Below are 19,028 nucleotides of genomic sequence, written 5' to 3'. Positions count from 1 at the left end.
TCCTTGCTGAACCCGTTGTGTTGTCTTTTGTTTTCTCCTCATTTCTCCACTGCAGTTGACACTGCCAATTATGTCCTCCTTTAAACTCTCCTCCCTTGGTTTCTGTGATGGTCCACGGTCCTTTTTTTTTTCCCTTCTTGGCAACCTAGTGTCTTTCTATTTTGTTTCATCCTGTGTCTTCTCCCTAATTGTCAGTTTTTTGGGGGGGCTATGTCTTCCCTCGGCTCTTCACTTACATCCTATCTCTCTGGATAAGCACATCCATTTCTATGACTTCCATTGATGATATATCTCTCGTCCTGACTTTTCCTTTTTGTTAAGTCTCATATTTCTAGCTGCCTGCTAGACGGCTCTATATGGATTCCCCACTGTAACATTAAATTCTAGTATCCAAGACAGATATTATAATTTTCTCCTTCAGGCCAGTTTGTTTTATCCCTTATCTTTATTATTCCTGTTACCAGTGACATTTTTCTTTGGCTCCCTAAGTCTCCAAACTGCCTTTGATCCTTTTCTTCTCACTCACTCCATATATAGTCACCATGTCCTACTGATCCTACCTTTTGTCATAGCTCTCATTGTGGTGCCACCTTGTTAAACCTTTTATCTCCATCTTAGTGCAAGCAAGACCTTAGGACTTTACACACAGGCTATTTGATTTAATCTTCTCATTAGTCTCCTTGCTTTCACCCTTCCCCATTCCATCTCTTTCCCCATACTCCCAAATTAATCTTGTTAAAACAGTACTTCCCCCATCATATATTCTCTCTCAGAACCTTTCAGTAGTTTCCTAGTCCCTTAGGATGAAGGGCAGATGACTCAATATGGTACTCGGGGCCACCCCTGTCGACCCTTTCAATGTGTCCGTACATATTTTGTGTCCACCACCACTCTCACGTCCAGCGAGAATCATCCACTCCTGTTGGTTGTTCCCCCTTTGTGTCCCTTCCACGTGCCATGCTCACACCAACTTCTAAAGCTTCCCTCATATAATTTCCTCATCTGGAATTCCCTCTGAATTCCTCTTGGCCTAACAAAAGTTTTACTCCTAATAAAACCCAATGCAGGGGCAACCTCGGGTGTCTTGTCTTTTCCAGCTCCTCTTGCTCGCATTGATCTACTTCACCTTGCTTCCTTGTACTCACTGAGTCTCGGGAACCTTAGAATCTCAGGTACACACCTTTTCACTTCTGCGTACACTGTATTCTTTTATATGTGTTGGTCTTGCTTCTTCCCGTCCCTCAGCTGCTTGCTCTAGACCTAGCGGATGGCGCTGTGTCTTTGCCTTCTCCTTCACACACCCTGCCCCCTACCTCGCACATGCATGCACGCATGCTCAAGCACACAGCCCATCCTAATTTAGGGCATTGTCTGCCTTCTTCTCACTTTCAATTTCCATCACAATCAGGTGCTCTTCTTTTCGTCAACCATAAGAGCCTTGGTTAGCCCCAGCTGGGGAAGCAGATCCTATCAGAACAGTATACATAGAAATCTGTCCCTTTAGTCAAAGGCAATACCCCTTTCCCTTTTTTTTCCTCCTATATTCATTGTCTGCTGCTCAAATTGCTCACCTGGGTTCTAACTTCTCCACTGCCCAGGACAGTATCTGAATTCCTAACACTGTGCTGCTTCTCTCACCCAGACTATGGAGCCCCCTGTGGTTCAGTCCTTAGTCTGTTTTATTTCCCTCACTATCATCACCTCTTCCAGGATATCACCTACTCATCTGTCATGGCCACATAGGTGATTTTCATTTTTATATATTTATTTGATTGATTGATTGATTTTTGGGGGGCTGCATTGGGTCTTAGTTGCTGCACACGGGATCTTCGTTGAGGCATGCAGGATCTTTCCTTGCGGCGTGCGGGTTTTCTCTCTCTTGTTGAGGCGTGCGAGCTCAGTAATTGTGGCGTGCGGGCTTAATTGCCCCGCGGCATATGGGATCTTAGTTCCCTGACCAGGGATCAAACCCACGTCCCCTGCATTGGAAGGTGGATTCTTTACCACTGGACCACCAGGGAAGTCCCCACATAGGTGATTTTCAAGTCACTTCTCCAATCCCAATCTTTGGAGTTCTACTTTACTTCTCCAGTTGCTTACTGAGCACATGTTCTTGGGTGTGTCATTGTCACCTCAGCTCAGCCTTCTCTAGAGCCCAAATTGTCATTTTCCTTGTCTTTTTTTTTTTTGGCTGCATTGGGTCTCCATTGCTGTGCGCGGGGTTGCAGTGAGCAGGGGCTACTCTTCGTTGCAGTGTGTGGGCTTCTCATTGCGGTGGCTTCTCTTGTTGCGGAGCACAGGCTCTAGGTCCACGGGCTCAGTAGTTGTGGCTTGTGGGCTCTGGAGCACAGGCTCAGTAGCTGTGTAGCACGGGCTTAGCTGCTCCACAGCATGTGGGATCTTCCCAGACCAGGGCTCGAACCCTTGTACCCTGAATTGGCAGGCAGATTCTTAACCACTGCGCCACCAGAGAAGTCCCTTTACATCTATTACTGAGCTCACTATACTTCTAGGTCTTTAGATTCAAAACCTTGACGTCCCCCATGCTTTACCCTTCCGTGTGGTCTCAGTCACCAAATTCTGTCCATTTTCTAGTACACTGTCTTTTCCATGTCTTTCTTTCCATTACTTTCCAGGTCCAGGACTTAAACAGCTCATTGAACTCCATATGGACTAACTTCTCTCTTTGCCTGCAGTCTGGCCTTTTCTTCCCATTTCTCCTGCACCCTGTTGCCACTTTCATAATATTGCTCCCTGTTGATGTGGCCCCATATATACCTATCCATGTCCCCTGTACAAAAACTCATTGGTCTGGTCAAACCAGATCTGTTTTCTAAGCATATACTGTACTTAACTGGCTGTGTGCCTTAGAACATGCTATGCTCTTCCCTTTCCGTGGGATACTGCTCCAACCCCCTTTTCCCCATCCATGCACATCTTACCAGTCTTTTATGATTTAGATCAAACCACCCTTCCTTCTATAAAATCATTTCTGATCATTCTGGCATGTAGTGTCCTCTCCCTTCTCTGACATCACGGGCCTTCTTATGTGGACAACTTAGATGACAGTGTTATATATTCCCTTGCATAGGTATTGTGTATTGTTATCTTGTATCGTTAATCTGATTATCTGATATTATTGTATCCATTCCCCATTATATGCTTCTTGAGGTATGAAACCAAGCGGTATATCCTTTCTGGATATTTGCACTTTGCTTTTGCACATTGTATTGCATGTAGTTATAGTTGATCAATAAATAGTTTTTGGTAAATTGATTTCTTTTTTGTGAAGCTATCTAGAGATTGAAGAGAAGTTCTTAATCCAGGTGACCTGGGACTCAGTAAAAAAAAACTCCCATGTTTATCTACCTAGATCTTTCATGGTTTTATGGTCCATGACAATATATCCTTTTATCTTTCCACAAGGACAAGCTTTCATCTTTTTAAATCTATGTTTTCATGCAGAAGCTGTCACCCTTGATAATTTTATTGCCTTCCCTGGCTGCATTTTTCTTCCTTGTAGTTTAAATCATTACTGCATACAGTATAACAAGTGCAATTAGTTTAACCAGTATTGTAGCCCATTAAACACAAGTTTACTTTTGTGGATGACTCACTTACAGATTATTTCTGACACTCTTATAAAGTTTTTAAAAAGAACCAAGTTGAGGTGAAGGATTGGGAGAAAGCCGGCATTTCATAGTAACATCATTTTTGTGTCAAATGGATTGGATGTAGGGGTTTTGGGTTATGTTGTTTTATACAACTAAAACCTGACTGAATTTTGTTTAAAGAAAAGACTGCAGGATGGTTTTGCCTCGTATAAATTTTTTTAATCAGTTATCTGAAAATGGATTTTATTTATGTTACCTGGTGAAAGCCATTGTGGGTACAAAATTTTTGCAAGGCATTATTTAACTACTGAATTACATAAGCTTTTTAAAAGCTGCTAGATTCCAAGGGGTTTTGAGGGTTGACACATAAAGCAGTCATTATCTAAAACATACGGTGGGAGGACAGCGGCTTACCCAATACTCTTCCCACAAGTAACTCTGCCAGGAGAACATTTCTTTTATTCAATACTTACCATGAACACAGCATTGAGCTGCACTGTGCCATCGACACATCTTTAAGAGACACTCAGGGAATAATGACAGCCTTTATACACATATCTCGGGCATCTTTATGCAAAGCTCATCACCTTTAAGGCGCCCCCTTTTGAAATGCAGCTACCTGTATGAGAGATCATATCATATCATATTGGGCACTGGGTGATTTAGTAAAGTTTAGTCGGCAGCTAGATGGAAATAAGGGTTGGCATGCACCGAGGGGAGGTGGGAGTGTCAGCAGGGAGGAGAGAGGGAGCGGTAACCAAAAACATTGTCCTCTCACTGCCCACTTTTGTCCTGGTAGCCCCATGCATGTCTCCCCAAATAGGCTCTCTGGTCTCCACTTTCTCTCATTCAATACGTGATCTGAAAGGACACAGGAAGCAATGACAAAAGAGGGAAGCGTGCTGACCTCTAATATAGGTATGAGGCATGGTTTTTGACAGTTCATACATTCGCAAAACCAGAAACAAGTGGGCGCCGGTATTACATTTTGAAAAGCTGTGTTCTTCTGCCCCTGAGAATTCAAGACTGGTTGTACTTATATGCACAAGCTACCTTTCTGTTTGAAGGCCTCCATTTACAAGTGTGAATGAGGCAAAAACCCACAATGTAGTACAATCTCACATTCTGCTTTGACCTTTTCTATACCTCTTTTGTATTTAATGTTTAGATTGTGAGAATGGTGAAGAATTTAAAAGGCAGCCCAATAACACTGTCGATAGGTGATGGTGCCAATGATGTTAGTATGATCTTGGAATCCCATGTGGGCATAGGTAAGAAACATCTAATGAGATGGCAGCTGTAAGGTATCAGTATTGCTTTTAGGTAGAGTGGTCTTATTATTCTAGAGATTGTTTTGGTTGCTCATCTTGAATCCGAATTTGGGAATGATCATTGTTTATCAAAAGAAGGTCCTCATCGGATCGTGGAATATGTCCATGCCAAAGTCCTACCCATGGTGGGAATGTAGCAACACAAAGTTGGAGGATATTATTATATTAGCCAAGTAAAGTGAATTTCCCAAACCTACTAGCCATGCAGTTGATCATTTAGCTCTCACTTTTGACAGCATGCATGAAATTTTATTGATTTTTCGCCCCTGGCCAGATCGCCTGCTTATGTTGCTGCACTATATCTTTTGAGATCTGTAACTGTTTGGGACTGAGAGACGATAATTGGCTGGCTGATTCTCCACATGGCAATATCTCTGCATGGCGGTTTGGGCTGTAGTGGTGAATTTACATGTCGGCATGCAACAACAGCTTCTCTAAAACCTGCACCCTTTCTTCCCCTGTCAGGCTGCTGGGAGGCAATCCTAACACCCCAGCAAGTGGTTTTTTGGTGGGCGAGAAATAATGGAAATAGTATCTTGGGGATTATTGTACCACAGTTTGGATTCCCAAATTCTTTCCATTTGCAAGTAACCCTACTTAGTGTGGAACTCTAGTTCAACTCATTGGTTATTGACTGTGGAAATGGCCTAAAGCTGCTTGAGCTCATGGAGTACTAGGACTGCTACTCAGCCTTGCAGGACATTTGGTCTTGTCTAAAACGTCCATAGCACGTTTGGTCCATGCAGAAGGTCCTTGAAATTTGGTCCTGTCCAAAACCATTTGGCATGGACCAAACATGCTCGTGGACATTTTGGACCGGACCAGATTTCAAAGACCTTTTGGCATGGACCAGCTGTCTTATAGTCCAAATGTCTTGACGTTTTGGACAGGACCAAATTTCAAGGATCTTTGGTGTGAACCAACTGCCTTATGAACATTTTGGACCGGAGCAAGTGTTTGCCAACCACTACTCAGTATCATTCAATATAAGGACTTAACCATCTCATTATAACTCTTCAGTTTTGAGCTCTTACACCATAATCCCCAGGTCTCTGAGTTGCTTTAGTATGGCATCTAGTCTGGTGCCATGCATGATTAATCACTTACTAAATAAGTACCTTTAAAATAATTTTCAGATTTAACTATTTCCTCAGGATAATTTTTGCCTTATAACGATTAAAATAATGATTCTATTAATTATTTTATGTTTTGTTATAAATAGGTAATTGTCAATTAAACATAATTTTACTTTTTATTGGTAAGTCTCACTGTCACTGTTGAAAGCACTTTTTGCTTAAGAAAGCAAATCTAAACTATTCAACTGAACTGTACATGTAAGCAAGTAAAAAATACGAAAGTAACAAGTCAGGTGGTTACTTATTCTATAAAAATACTCACCCTATAGAGATTTTTCTTTTTTTAGGTATCAAAGGCAAAGAAGGTCGCCAAGCAGCCAGAAATAGTGATTATTCTGTCCCAAAGTTTAAACATTTAAAGAAACTGCTGTTGGCTCACGGACACCTATATTATGTGAGAATAGCACACCTTGTACAGTATTTCTTCTATAAGGTATGTGATGAAATACTTGTGATTTAACTTATGACTATTTAACCCAGCATTGGCTCAGCTTGGTTGTAGGTATCTTTTCCTTCTTTTTTCATGTTTCTTTTACTGTCTTAGTACTGAAATTTGTGGTCAGCAAAACAGAGGCAGTCTATTTAACGAATCAGAAACCTGAAATTCCATTTAATGCAAGAGATTTGAGATGAAAAATTTTAAGTCAACTTTCTTAAAGTATAGTTTAAATACAGTACAATGTACCCATTAAATGTTTACAGTTCAATTTTGACAAATGTATGCATCCATGTGGCTACCACCCGAACCAAATATAGACGATTTCTATCACCCCAGAAAGTTTACTTGTGCTCCTTTCCAGTCTTCTCCACCCCTGCACCAAACAACGACTAATCTGATTTACATTACTCTGTGATATATAGTAACGTATATGGCGTATAGCACATAAATTTAGATATAATTTATGCAACATACGCATTAGGTTTGCCTGTTTTAGACATGTACCAGAACTTGATCTCCTGTCCTATGTTCTATTCTATATAGTTTTTAAAAGTTTTTTTCACTTTTTGTTTTGAGATAATTTCATACTTTTTAAAAGTTGCAAAATTAGTGAAATCTCATATACTCTTTGCCCAGCTTTGCCAACTGTTAACACCTTAGATAACACACAACATAGTTACCAAGATCAGTAAATTGATGTTAATTGGCACATTATTAACTAGTCTATATACTGTACTGGAATTTTGCTAATGGTCCCACAGATTTTCTTTTTGTGGTCCATTTCAGGCTCATGCTTGCGTTTAAGGATCATGATCTCCTTAGTCTTCTTTAACCTAGAATAGTTCCTGTCTTTTTTGTCCTAATGATCTTAACATGTTTGAAGAGTGCTGGCCAGTTAGTTTGTAGAATGTCCCTCAATTTGGGTTTGTCTAATGTTTGCCTATTATTAGACCCAGGTTTTGCATTTGGGCACAATTACCACAGAAGCGCTATTGCAACCTGCTGAATGCATCATATCCGGAGGCACATGTTGTCAGTATGTCTCATGATAATGTCAACTTTGATAAGCTGGTTCAGATGGTGTTCTGAGGGTCTCAAGACCCCTCATTTTTGCTCTGTGTAGTTTCACTTGAAAAGAGCATTCTCCTGTTAAAGTAGATATTTTATTCTATGTTGAAATTTATTACTATCATTGTTCATTCTGTTACTCAAATTGTCACAGATTTGGTGCCTGTTTCCTTTCACCATGTCCCCATCATTTTTAAATTTTTATTTTATTGTGATAACCCTTAACATGAGCTCTATGCACTTAACAGATTATTAAGTATATGGTACAGTATTGTTAAGTACAACAGATCTCTAGTACCTACTCGTCTTGCACAACTAAAACTGTATACCCATTGAGTAGCAACTCTCCGTTCCTCCCTCCTCACCCCTTCCCCCTCCCCCGGCCCTAACCTTTTTTGAAGTCTTGTTTATTTTCTGGTACCACATGATGTTCTAGGCTCCTCTTGTATTTTTCTTGCAATTCAATGGCAAGATGCATTCAGACTTTTCTGCAAGGATCACTTATTCCTTTCCATTATTCGCAAATGGTATTTAGAAATCAAGATCTGGGTGCTAGTCGTGCTCATCGCTACTGAGCTGAAGTTGTTGGGCTGAAATTAAAGGTATCTGTATAAACTCAATACTTGAACTCAGTTTATACAGATACCTTTGATTAAATCCGGCAGCACAAGGTTCATTGTAACCTTTCCCTTTTCTATTTAGTAACTCCTTTCTTCAGTGGTGAGAAACCTGGTTCTCATCCTCATAGTGTTTATTTATTTGCTAAGTCCTCAAGTACACTTAAAGTAGTTCCAGAATTGCTACTCATACTCCTGTGAGAAACAAATCTAACTTGAGAAATATATTTGTGAGCACTTGTTTTTGTCTTTAGTCTTAGAGAATGTAGTCAAAACACTGTTTCCAAAGTTACTTTTTTTTTCCTTTTCCACCATTTCAGTGTGGTTATGTTATTTATATAGTTAAGGTTTGTGGGGCCTTGGACTCAGTAACTTAACAGCCCCACGTGGGGATGGATGGTTATTCTCTCTTACCTCCCCTTAGTAGGAGAGCCTGTGAAGATTTGCCATACAGATCTGCCTAGCAATCTGATCCTATTCCAGAAGCTTGGTTTCCCTCTTTAAGATTTTGGCCTGCAATTCAAGCAACTGCCACCAGATGGAAGGAATACTCTGTTAAGAAGAACAAAACAAGCATTAAAATAGCTAATATTTACCAGTGGTCAGTAATTTACATATCCTGGTTCCCAATTTAGGGGATTATTTATGTAGATGCCCTCTGTCTTCATTAGGATCTCTATGCCCATTATCATCTTAGTTACTGACTTAGCAATATTCCTTTTTAAGTGCTGCCTTTTGTCCCAAGATGATTTCTGATACCTTTGACCGTCTTTGGCTGCCTTCCTCTTATCTTGCCATTGCATCTTCAAATTGTTGCCCGCCCCTGGAGTACTGCAGTGACAGGTCTTCCTGCTTTCTATTTCTCCATTCGCTCCTCCTTGCATAATTCAGCCAGGTTAATGTTTAGAAAATACCACTTTTCAACTTGTCCTCCAGAAACTCCACTCTCCATTGTCTTAAGAGTTAGTCTGGCTTTTAAGGCACTCCACAGTCTGACCCTGCCCTACCTTATATGTTTAAAATACATATGGCCTTACCTTGGTTCCTGCTATCACCGTATCCTATTCATCTGTAACACCTAGTTCAAAGTCTAACTTCTTTATTCATTCAATCAACAAATATGTTTGAATGTGTTACCATGTGCCAAGCATCGTTTCAGGCGCTTGAGAATTCATAATGGAATAAGACAGGCAAAGTCCCTGTTTTCATGGAACTGTTATTCTAATGGGAGGGTCAGACCTCCCCTTCCCACAAAACACCCCCATAATCCACACCAAGCACTGCCTCTTCCAACCTCAGAACACTTCTTTTATGTACATAAATTATGACTCTAGAAAGGCTACAGACAGTATTTTGCATTCTGCCAGAACTGTTACATACGAATGAGTGTTGCCCTTCCAGGTGCTAACCTTGGGAGCTCCGATACTCTGGTGCTGTAGGACTTATTCAAAATACATGTAGCAGTTTTCTGTAGAAATGTCCTCCAGAGCCTGCAGTATATATTTACCTAAATATCCTCAGCTGCGGCAGTTGTTCATGCTTTAAGGATCCATTGGATTTTTAGAACGGCCTCAAGTCTCCCAGCCTGGTAAATTAGCCAAGTGAGAATGTGTGAGAGAAGGAAAGAGACTGGTTTTTTGACATGGCTCAAAAATGGGCTATTGGGCGTGAGCCATGGCCGCTGAGCCTGTGCTCCGCATCAGGAGAGGCCACAACAGTAAGAGGCTCGTGTACCGCAAAAAAAAAAAAAAAAAAAAAAAAGGGCTATTGGGGACTTCCCTGCTGGTGCAGTGGTTAAGAATATCTGCCTACAAGAGGGAAGAGATATGGGAACATATGTATATGTATAACTGATTCACTTTGTTATAAAGCAGAAACTAACACACCATTGTAAAGCAATTATACCCCAATAAAGATGTTAAAAAAAAAAAAAGAATATCTGCCTAGCAATGCAGGGGACATGGGTTCAAGCCCTGGTCCGGGAAGATCCCACATGTCGTGGAGCAGCTAAGTCCGTGCGCCGCAACTACTGAGCCTGCGCTCCAGAGCCCACAAGCCACAACTACTGAGCCCACGTGCCACAACTACTGAATCCAGCGCACCCTAGAGCCCGTGCTCCACAACAAGAGAAGGCACTGCAATGAGAAGGCCGTGGACCGCAACAAAGAGTAGCCCCCGCTCACCGTATCTAGAGAAAGCCCGTGCGCAGCAATGAAGACCCAACGCAGCCAAAAATAAATAAATTTATTTATTTAAAAAAATATAGAGCTATTGAAGGTGCTGCCCTAAGAGAAATCCAGAGACACCATGAACAAGTGACAGCAGCGCTGAAATACAGTCACAGCCTATATTGAAGGACAGCACTCATTTGAAAATATTAGTTCTGGTGGTTTTGCCTGAAGATGTTAATTTTAGTATTTATCTTCTTACCTAGTGGCTTTTTCTGCCTTATGAATTCTTAGCTTGTATTTTTTTAGTATGTTTGTTTTTAGTGTTCTCCCAGTTAAATCCCTTAGAAGTAAGAAGTTTTGTTTTTTGTATCACCCACAGCGTCATCTTTACATATAGTAGGTGATCAATAATAACAGTTAATTGTTTGATGAGGCAGTAACAAAGGCAGTAAAGCATTAGTTGATACTTGTTCGTGTCAATATACACTATAATTTCCTGACTACTTATTGGCATTAACTGACTTTTAAATATAGACTTACAGCTTTATGTCAGTCTACTTTGTGATGATTTTGCAAACCCACTTGGCATTTAAGGTACAGTACCATTAAGTGTTCATATTATATGAGCTCATTTCTTCCCTACAAGAATAGCAAGAGGGTCTCATAAAGTAAGTGAGGTCCTCTTCTGCCTTGGTAGGGCAAAAGTTGGTATTAATATGTATGTAATTGTTTGTTTTGAATTGTTTCCTTACAACTCTGGAGTAGAAGTTTATTGCATTGTGACATTAGAAGGACTTAGGACTGCCTGTAGACTATCTGGAGTAGAGTTTCCTGTTTTACTTTAGAAAGTTGATCAAGTGAAAAGCATTAACCCTTTTCTTCATTTTTTTTTTTCCAGAACCTTTGTTTCATTTTGCCACAATTTTTGTACCAGTTCTTCTGTGGATTCTCACAACAGGTTTGTTTCCCTAGGTATTTCTTGTAATGTAGTTTTTTTGTTTGTTTTTTGTTGTTGTTGTTTTTTGTTTAAATTTATTTTATTGAAGTATAGTTGATTTTCAAGGTTGTGTTAGTTTCTGGTGTAGAGCAAGGTGATTCAGCAATACATACATATAATAGTTTTCACAGAAATGTTAGGGTTTTTTTAAAATTATTTTTTATTGTATTTTATTTTAATTTATTTTTTATGTCAATCCCACTGTCCCAATTCATCCCACCACCACCACCACCACCCCCCACCACGACTTTCCCCCCTTGGTGTCCATACGTTAGTTCTCTGCATCTGTGTCTCTATTTCTGCCTTGCAAACTGGTCCATCCGTACCATTTCTCTAGATTCCACATATATGCATTAATATATGATATTTGTTTTTCTCTTTCTGACTTACTTCACTCTGTATGACAGCCTCTAGGTCCATCCACGTCTCTACAAATGACTCATTTCGTTCCTTTTTATGGCTGAGTAATACTCCATTGTATATACGTACCACATCTTCTTTATCCATTTGTCTGTCGATGGGCATTTACTTTGCTTCCATGACCTGATTATTGTAAATAGAGCTGCAATGAACATTGGGGTGCATGTGTCTTTTTGAATTATGGTTTTCTCTGGGTATATGCCCAGTACTGGGATTGCTGGGTTGTATGGTAATTCTATTTTTAGTTTTTTAAGGAACCTCCATACTGTTCTCCATAGTGGCTGTATCAATTTACATTCCCACCAACAGTGCAAGAGGGTTCTCTTTTCTCCACACCCTCTCTAGCATTTGTTGTTTGTAGGTTTTCTGATGATGCCCATTCTAACCGGTATGAGGTGGTACCTGATTATAGTTTTGATTTGCATTTCTCTAATAATTAGTGATGTTGAGCAGCTTTTCAAGTGCTTCTTGGCCATCTGTATGTCTTCTTTGGAGAAATGTCTATTTAGGTCTTCTGCCCATTGGTTGGTTGGGTTGTTTGTTTTTTTAATATTGAGCTGCATGAGCTGTTTATGTATTTTGGAGATTAATCCTTTGTCAGTTGATTCGTTTGGAAATATTTTCTCCCATTCTGAGGGTTGTCTTTTCGTCTTGTTTGTAGTTTCCTTTGCTGTGCAAAAGGTTTTAAGTTTCATTAGGTCCCATTTGTTTATTTGTATTATTATTTCCATTACTCTAGGAGGTGGATCAAAAAAGATCTTGCTGTGATTTACGTCAAAGAGTGTTCTTCCTGTGTTTTCCTCTAATAGTTTTACAATGTCCGGTCTTACATTTAGGTCTTGAATCCATTTTGAGTTTATTTTTGTGTAAGGTGTTAGGGAGTGTTCTAGTTTCATTCTTTTACATGTAACTGTCCAGTTTTCCCAGCACCACTTATTGAAGAGACTGTCTTTTCTCCATTGTATATCCTTGCCTCCTTTTTCATAGATTAGTTGACCATAGGTGCGTGGGTTTATCTCTGGGCTTTCTATCCTGTTCCATTGATCTCTATTTCTGTTTTTGTGCCAGTGCCATATTGTCTTGATTACTGTAGCTTTTTTTTTATATATAAATTTAATTTAATTTATTTTATTTTTTATTTTATTTTTGGCTGTGTTGGGCCTTCGTTGCTGCGTGCGGGCTTTCTCTGTTGTGGTGAGCGGGGGCTACTCTTTGTTGTGGTGCACAGGCTTCTCATTGTGATGGCTTCTCTTATTGTGGAGCACAGGCTCTAGGCGCACAGGCTTCAGTAGTTGTGGCTCTCAGGCTCTAGAGTGCAGGCTTAGTAGTTGGGGTGGATGGGCTTAGTTGCTCCGCGGCATGTGGGATCTTCCCAGACCAGGCCTCGAACCCATGTTCCCTGCACTGACAGGCAGATTCGTAACCACTGCACCACAGGGAAGGCCCTGATTACTATAGCTTTGTAGTAGAGTCTGAAGTCAGGGAGTCTGATTCCTCCAGCTCTGTTTTTTTCCGTCAAGACTGCTTTGGCTGTTTGGGGTCTTTTGTGTCTCCATACAAATTTTAAGATTTTTTCTTCCAGTTCTGTAGAAAATGCCACTGGTAATTTGATAGGGATTGCATTGGATCTGTAGATTGCTTTGAGTAGTATAGTCATTTTCACAATGTTGATCCTTCCAATCCAAGAACATGATGTGTCTCTCCATCTGTTTGTGTCGTCTTTGATTTCTTTCAACAGTGTCTTATAGTTTTCTGAGTACAGGTCTTTTACCTCCTTAGGTAGGTTTCCTCCTCAGTATTTTATTCTTTTTGTTGCAATGGTGAATGGGATTGATTCCTTAATTTCTCTTTGTGATCTTTCATTTTTAGTGTATAGGAATGCAAGAGATTTCTGTGCATCAACTTTGTATGCTGCAACTTTATGAAATTCATTGATTAGCTCTAGTAGTTTTCTGGTAGCATCTTTAGGATTCTCTATGTATAGTATCATGTCATCTGCAAACAGTGACAGTTTTACTTCTTTTCCAATTTGTATTCCTTTTTTTTCTTTTTCTTCTCTGATTGCCGTGGCTAGGACTTCCAAAACTATGTTGAATAATAGTGGCGAGAGTGGACATCCTTGTCTTGTTCCTGATCTTAGAGGAAATACTTTCGGGTTTTCACCATTGAGAATGATGTTTGCTGTGTTTGTCATATATGGCCTTTATTATGTTGAGGTAGGTTCCCTCTGTGCCCACTTTGTGGAGAGTTTTTATCATAAATGGGTGTTGAATTTTCTCAAAAGCTTTTTCTGCATCTGTTGAGATGATCATATGGTTTTTATTCTTCAGTTTGTTAATATGGTGTATCACACTGATTGGTTTGCATGTACTGAAGAATCCTTGCATCCCTGGGATAAATCCCACTTGTTCATGATGTATGATCTTTTAATGTGTTGTTGGATTCTGTTTGCTAGTATTTTGTTGAGGATTTCTGCATCTGTATTCATCAGTGATATTGGTCTGTAATTTTCTTGTTTTGTAGTATTTTTGTCTGGTTTTGGTATCAGGGTGATGGTGGCCTCATAGAATGAGTTTGGGAGTGTTCCCTCCTCTTCAATTTTTTGGAAGAGTTTGAGAAGGATGGGTGTTAGCTCTTCTCTAAATATTTGATAGAATTCACCTGTGAAGCCATCTGGTCCTGGACTTTTGTTTGTTGGAAGATGTTTAATCACAGTTTCAATTTCATTACTTGTGATTGGTCTGCTCATATTTTCTGTTTCTCACTGCTTCAGTCTTGGAAGGTTATGCCGTTCTAAGAATTTGTCCATTTCTTCCAGGTTGTCCATTTTATTGGCATAGAGCTGCTTGTAGTAGTCTCTCATGATGCTTTGTATTTCTGCAGTGTCTGCTGTAACTTCTCCTTTTTCATTTCTAATTTTATTGACTTGAGTCCTCTCCCTCTTTTTCTTGATGAGTCTGGCTAAAGGTTTATCAATTTTGTTTATCTTCTCAAAGAACCCACTTTCAGTTTTATTGCTCTTTGCTATTGTTTTCTTTGTTTCTATTTCATTTATTTCTGCTGTGATCTTTATGATTTCTTTACTTCTACTAACTTTGGGTTTTGTTTGTTCTTCTTTCTCTAGTCCCTTTAGGTGTAGGGTTAGATTGTTCATTTGAGATTTTTCTTGTTTCTTGAGGTAGGATCTTACTGCTATAAACTTCCCTCTTGGAACTGCTTTTGCTGCATCCCATAAGTTTTGGATCGTCGTGTTTTCATTGTCATTTGTCTCTAGGTATTTTTTGATTCCCTCTTTGATTTCTCCAGTGCTCTCTTGGTTATTTAGTAACGTATTGTTTAGCCTCCATGTGTTTGTGTTTTTTACGTTTTTTTCACTGTAATTGATTTCTAATCTCATAGTGTTGTGGTCAGAAAAGATACTTGATATGATTTCAGTTTCCTTAAATTTACCAAGACTTGATTTGTGACCAAGATGTGATCTGTCCTGGAGAATGTTCCGTGTGCACTTGAGAAGAAAGTGTAATCTGCTGTTTTTGGATGGAATGTCCTATAAATATTAATTAAATCTATCAGGTCTCTTGTGTCATTTAAAGGTTGTGTTTCCTTATTAATTTTCTGTCTGGATGATCTGTCCATTGGTGTAAGTGAGGTGTTAAAGTCCCCCACTATTATTGTGTTACTGTCAGTTTCCTCTTTTATAGCTTAGCAGTCGCCTTTTGTATTGAGGTGCTCCTGCGTTGGGTGCATATATATTTATAATTGTTATATCTTCTTTTTGGATTGATCCCTTGATCATTATGTAGTGTCCTTCCTTGCCTCTTGTAACAGTCTTTATTTTAAAGTCTACTTTAGGGACTTCCTTGGTGGCACAGAGGTTTAGAATCCGCCTGCCAATGCAGGGGACACGGGTTCAAGCCCTGGTCCGGGAAGATCCCACATGCCGCAGAGCAACTAAGTCCGTGCGCTACAACTACTGAGCCTGTGCTCTAGAGCCCGTGAGCCACAACTGCTGAGCCCACTCGCCTAGAGCCCGTGCTCTGCAACAAGAGAAGCCACTGCAATGAGAAGCCCACACACAGCAACAAAGAGTAGCCCCTGCTCTCTGTAACTAAAGAAAGCCTGTGCACAGCAACAAAGACCCAACACAGCCAAAAATAGTAAATAAATAAATGAATTTTAATTTTAAAAATGTTAATAAAAAATAAAGTCTATTTTTTCTGATATGAGTATTGCTACTCCAGCTTTCTTTTGATTTCCATTTGCATGGAATACCTTTTTCCATCCCTTCACTTTCAGTCTGTATGTGTCCCTAGGTCTGAACTGGGTCTCTTGTAGACACCATATATATGGGTCTTGTTTTTGTATCCATTCCGCAAGCCTGTGTCTTTTGGTTGGAGCATTTAATCCATTCACATTTAAGGTAATTATCGATATGTATGTTCCTATTACCATTTCCTTAATTGTTATGGGTTTGTTTTTATAGGTCCTTTTCTTCTCTTGTGTTTCCCACTTAGAGAAGTTCCTTTAGCATTTGTTGTAGAACTGGTTTGGTGGTGCTGAATTCTCCTAGCTTTTGCTTGTCTGTAAAGCTTTTGATTTCTCCATCAAATCTGAATGAGATCCTTGCCAGGCAGAGTAATCTTGGCTGTAGGTTCTTCCCTTTCATCACTTCAAATATATCGTGCCACTCCCTTCTGGCTTGTAGAGTTTCTGCTGAGAAATCAGCTGTTAACCTTATAGGAGTTCCCTTGTATGTTATTTGTCATTTTTCCCTTGTTGCTTTCAATAATTTTTCTTTGTCTTTAATTTTTGTCAGTTTCATTACTTTGTGTCTCGGTGTGTTTCTCCTTGGGTTTATCCTGCTGGGACTCTCTGCACTTCCTGGACTTGGGTGGCGATTTCCTTTCCCATGTTAGGGAAGTTTTCGACTATAATCGCTTCAAATATCTTCTTGGGTCCTTTCTCTCTCTCTTCTCCTTCTGGGACACCTATAATGCGAATGTTGTTGCGTTTAATGTTGTCCCAGAGGTCTCTTAGGCTGTCTTCATGTCTTTTCATTCTTTTCTCTTTATTCTGTTCTGCGGCATTGAATTCCACCATTCTGTCTTCCAGGTCACTTATCCGTTCTTCTGCCTCAGTTATTCTGCTGTTGATTCCTTCTAGTGTATTTTTCTTTTCAGTTATTGTATTGTTCATCTCTGTTTCTTTGTTCTTTAATTCTTCTAGGTGTTTGTTCTTTAATTCTTCTAGGTCTTTTTTAAAGATTTCTTGCATCTTCTCAATCTTTGCCTCCATTCTTTTTCTGAGGTCTTGGATTATCTTCACTATCAGTATTCTGAATTCTTTTTCTGTAAGGTTGCCTATCTCCACTTCATTTAGTTGTTTTTCTGGGGTTTTATCTTGTTCCTTTATCTGGTACATAGTCCTCTGCCTTTTCATTTTGTCTGTCTTTCTGTGAATGTGGTTTTAATTCCACAGGCTGCAGAAATGTAGTTCTTCTAGCTTCTGCTGTCTGCCATCTGGTGGATGAGGCTATCTAAGAGGCTTGTGCAAGCTTCCTGATGGGAGGGACTGGTGGTGGGTAGAGCTGGGTGTTGTTCTGGTGGGCAGAGCTCAGTAAAACTTTAATCTGCTTGTCTGCTGATGGGTGGGGCTGTGTTCCCTCCCTGTTTGGTTGTTTAGCCTGGGGCGACCCAGCACTGGATCCTACCAGGCTCTTTGCTCTTTGGTGGGGCTAATGGCGGACTCTGGGAAGGCTCACACCAAGGAGTGCTTCCCAGAACTTCTGCTGCCAGTGTCCCATGGTGAGCCACAGCTGTGATTCCAGTGCTCTTGCAAGAGGGAGTGAGCACACGTCCTTCCAGTTCGCCATCTTGAACCAATCTCTGTAATGTAGTTTATATTTGCTATTAATTACCTTTTATGTATTGGATTGTAGAAATTAGAGAGGTATGCCCAACGTAAAAGGATTTTTTTTTTTCTTAGTTCAACAGTTGATCTGCTTGGCCTGGTTTTTGACAATAGCAAAATTTTGTATCTGTGCTTTAGTAATGGTCTTATTGTTATTTTCTTTTTGAAAGTTATTTGGTACGTCCTGTTGGAATTGAGATCCTTTAAAAAGTATTTTTTATTTTTGTTAGTGTACACAATGTTTTCCAATAATCCTAAAATATTATAGTTTATTATTTCATCAAATAAAATCTCATACCTTTGCATTTTCTCAGGTTGATTCTCTAGAAAAACATTGATGTTTAAGCTAGCAAAGAAGCTGTGATTCCTGGATAATGCCTTGGATTAGTTAAGCAATTCTACACTTTTAGCCCTCTGTAGTTTTCTGAACATTTTTCACATATAGAATATGCTATATGTTAACTTGATACATAAGTGGGGGATGGGCAGGCATATTTGTAGGTTTGTTTTAACAGCTGAACTGTATTTTGCATTGCTTCTAGTGGAAGTATAGCTATGTAAAGCTATACTTTATACATTATAGCTATACATTATAGCTCAACGATAATGCTCAACGACTCAGAAATTTTGTACTTAATCTATGAGCAATTCAGTGATTTTTACCAAGCTGAGCTGCTGGTAACATCATCACAGCTATTAGAGACTGATTTTCTCAATTTCAAGGCATGTTCCATTCCTCATGATAGGAAGTGATTTTTTCCTAATTTCTTGGCAGTATTTTTAAGAGAATGTATTCTTCTCAATGGGAAGCGACTCTATTTATTTGTTTGTTTGTTTGGCCGCACCGGGTCTTAGTTGTGGCATGCAGGATCTTTAGTTGCAGCATGTGAACTCTTAGTTGCGGCATGTGGGATCTAGTTCCCTGACCAGGGATCAAACCCGGGCCCCCTGCATTGGGAGCATGGAGTCTTAGCCACTGGACCACCAGGGAAGTCCCTGCTTTCTTTCTCTTGAACTTGCCTCTTTGCCATTTGGTATGCTGTCTCTTACATCAGTGCCATGTCATCAGCCCCATGATGCCAGTTAAGCCGATCACTTTATGAATTAATCATCTACCAGCTGTAGAAAGTACCATCAGCCTTCTTGTATTCAAAGCTAACAGTATTGGTAACAGAGAGTTTTATAAACTCTGATGAATCTACTTTTCTTGAACATTCAGATTACTGTTGATCAAAATGTTTGTAATTCCTCACTTCCTTGGAAGATGAATGCAAGTTTAAAGGGACATTTTCAAATTTTGTAGCAAAGTGATAAAGGGAAGTTGG

General features: G+C 39.7%; 1 protein-coding gene across 10 annotated transcripts in view; it reads left to right on the top strand.

Moving 5' to 3' along the window:
• ATP11C (ATPase phospholipid transporting 11C) overlaps positions 1 to 19,028 on the top strand; it is a 173,895-nt gene that overhangs the window by 128,118 nt on the left and 26,749 nt on the right. For all 10 annotated transcript variants that reach the window (XR_007474695.1, XM_033403643.2, XM_033403638.2 and 7 more), the window contains 3 exons: positions 4,783 to 4,885; positions 6,369 to 6,514; positions 11,275 to 11,334. Coding sequence is in view for 9 of the 10 variants with exons in the window: in XM_033403643.2 (XP_033259534.1) it covers positions 4,783 to 4,885; positions 6,369 to 6,514; positions 11,275 to 11,334 (309 nt within the window). In the remaining variant the exon portion in view is untranslated. The remainder of the gene's footprint in view (positions 1 to 4,782; positions 4,886 to 6,368; positions 6,515 to 11,274; positions 11,335 to 19,028) is intronic.

The sequence above is a fragment of the Orcinus orca genome, chromosome X (assembly GCF_937001465.1).
Source record: "Orcinus orca chromosome X, mOrcOrc1.1, whole genome shotgun sequence".
Classification (NCBI taxonomy): domain Eukaryota; kingdom Metazoa; phylum Chordata; class Mammalia; order Artiodactyla; family Delphinidae; genus Orcinus; species Orcinus orca.
The sequence above is the reverse complement of the archived record's forward strand: the minus strand, read 5'-3'. Positions and strand labels throughout refer to the sequence as shown.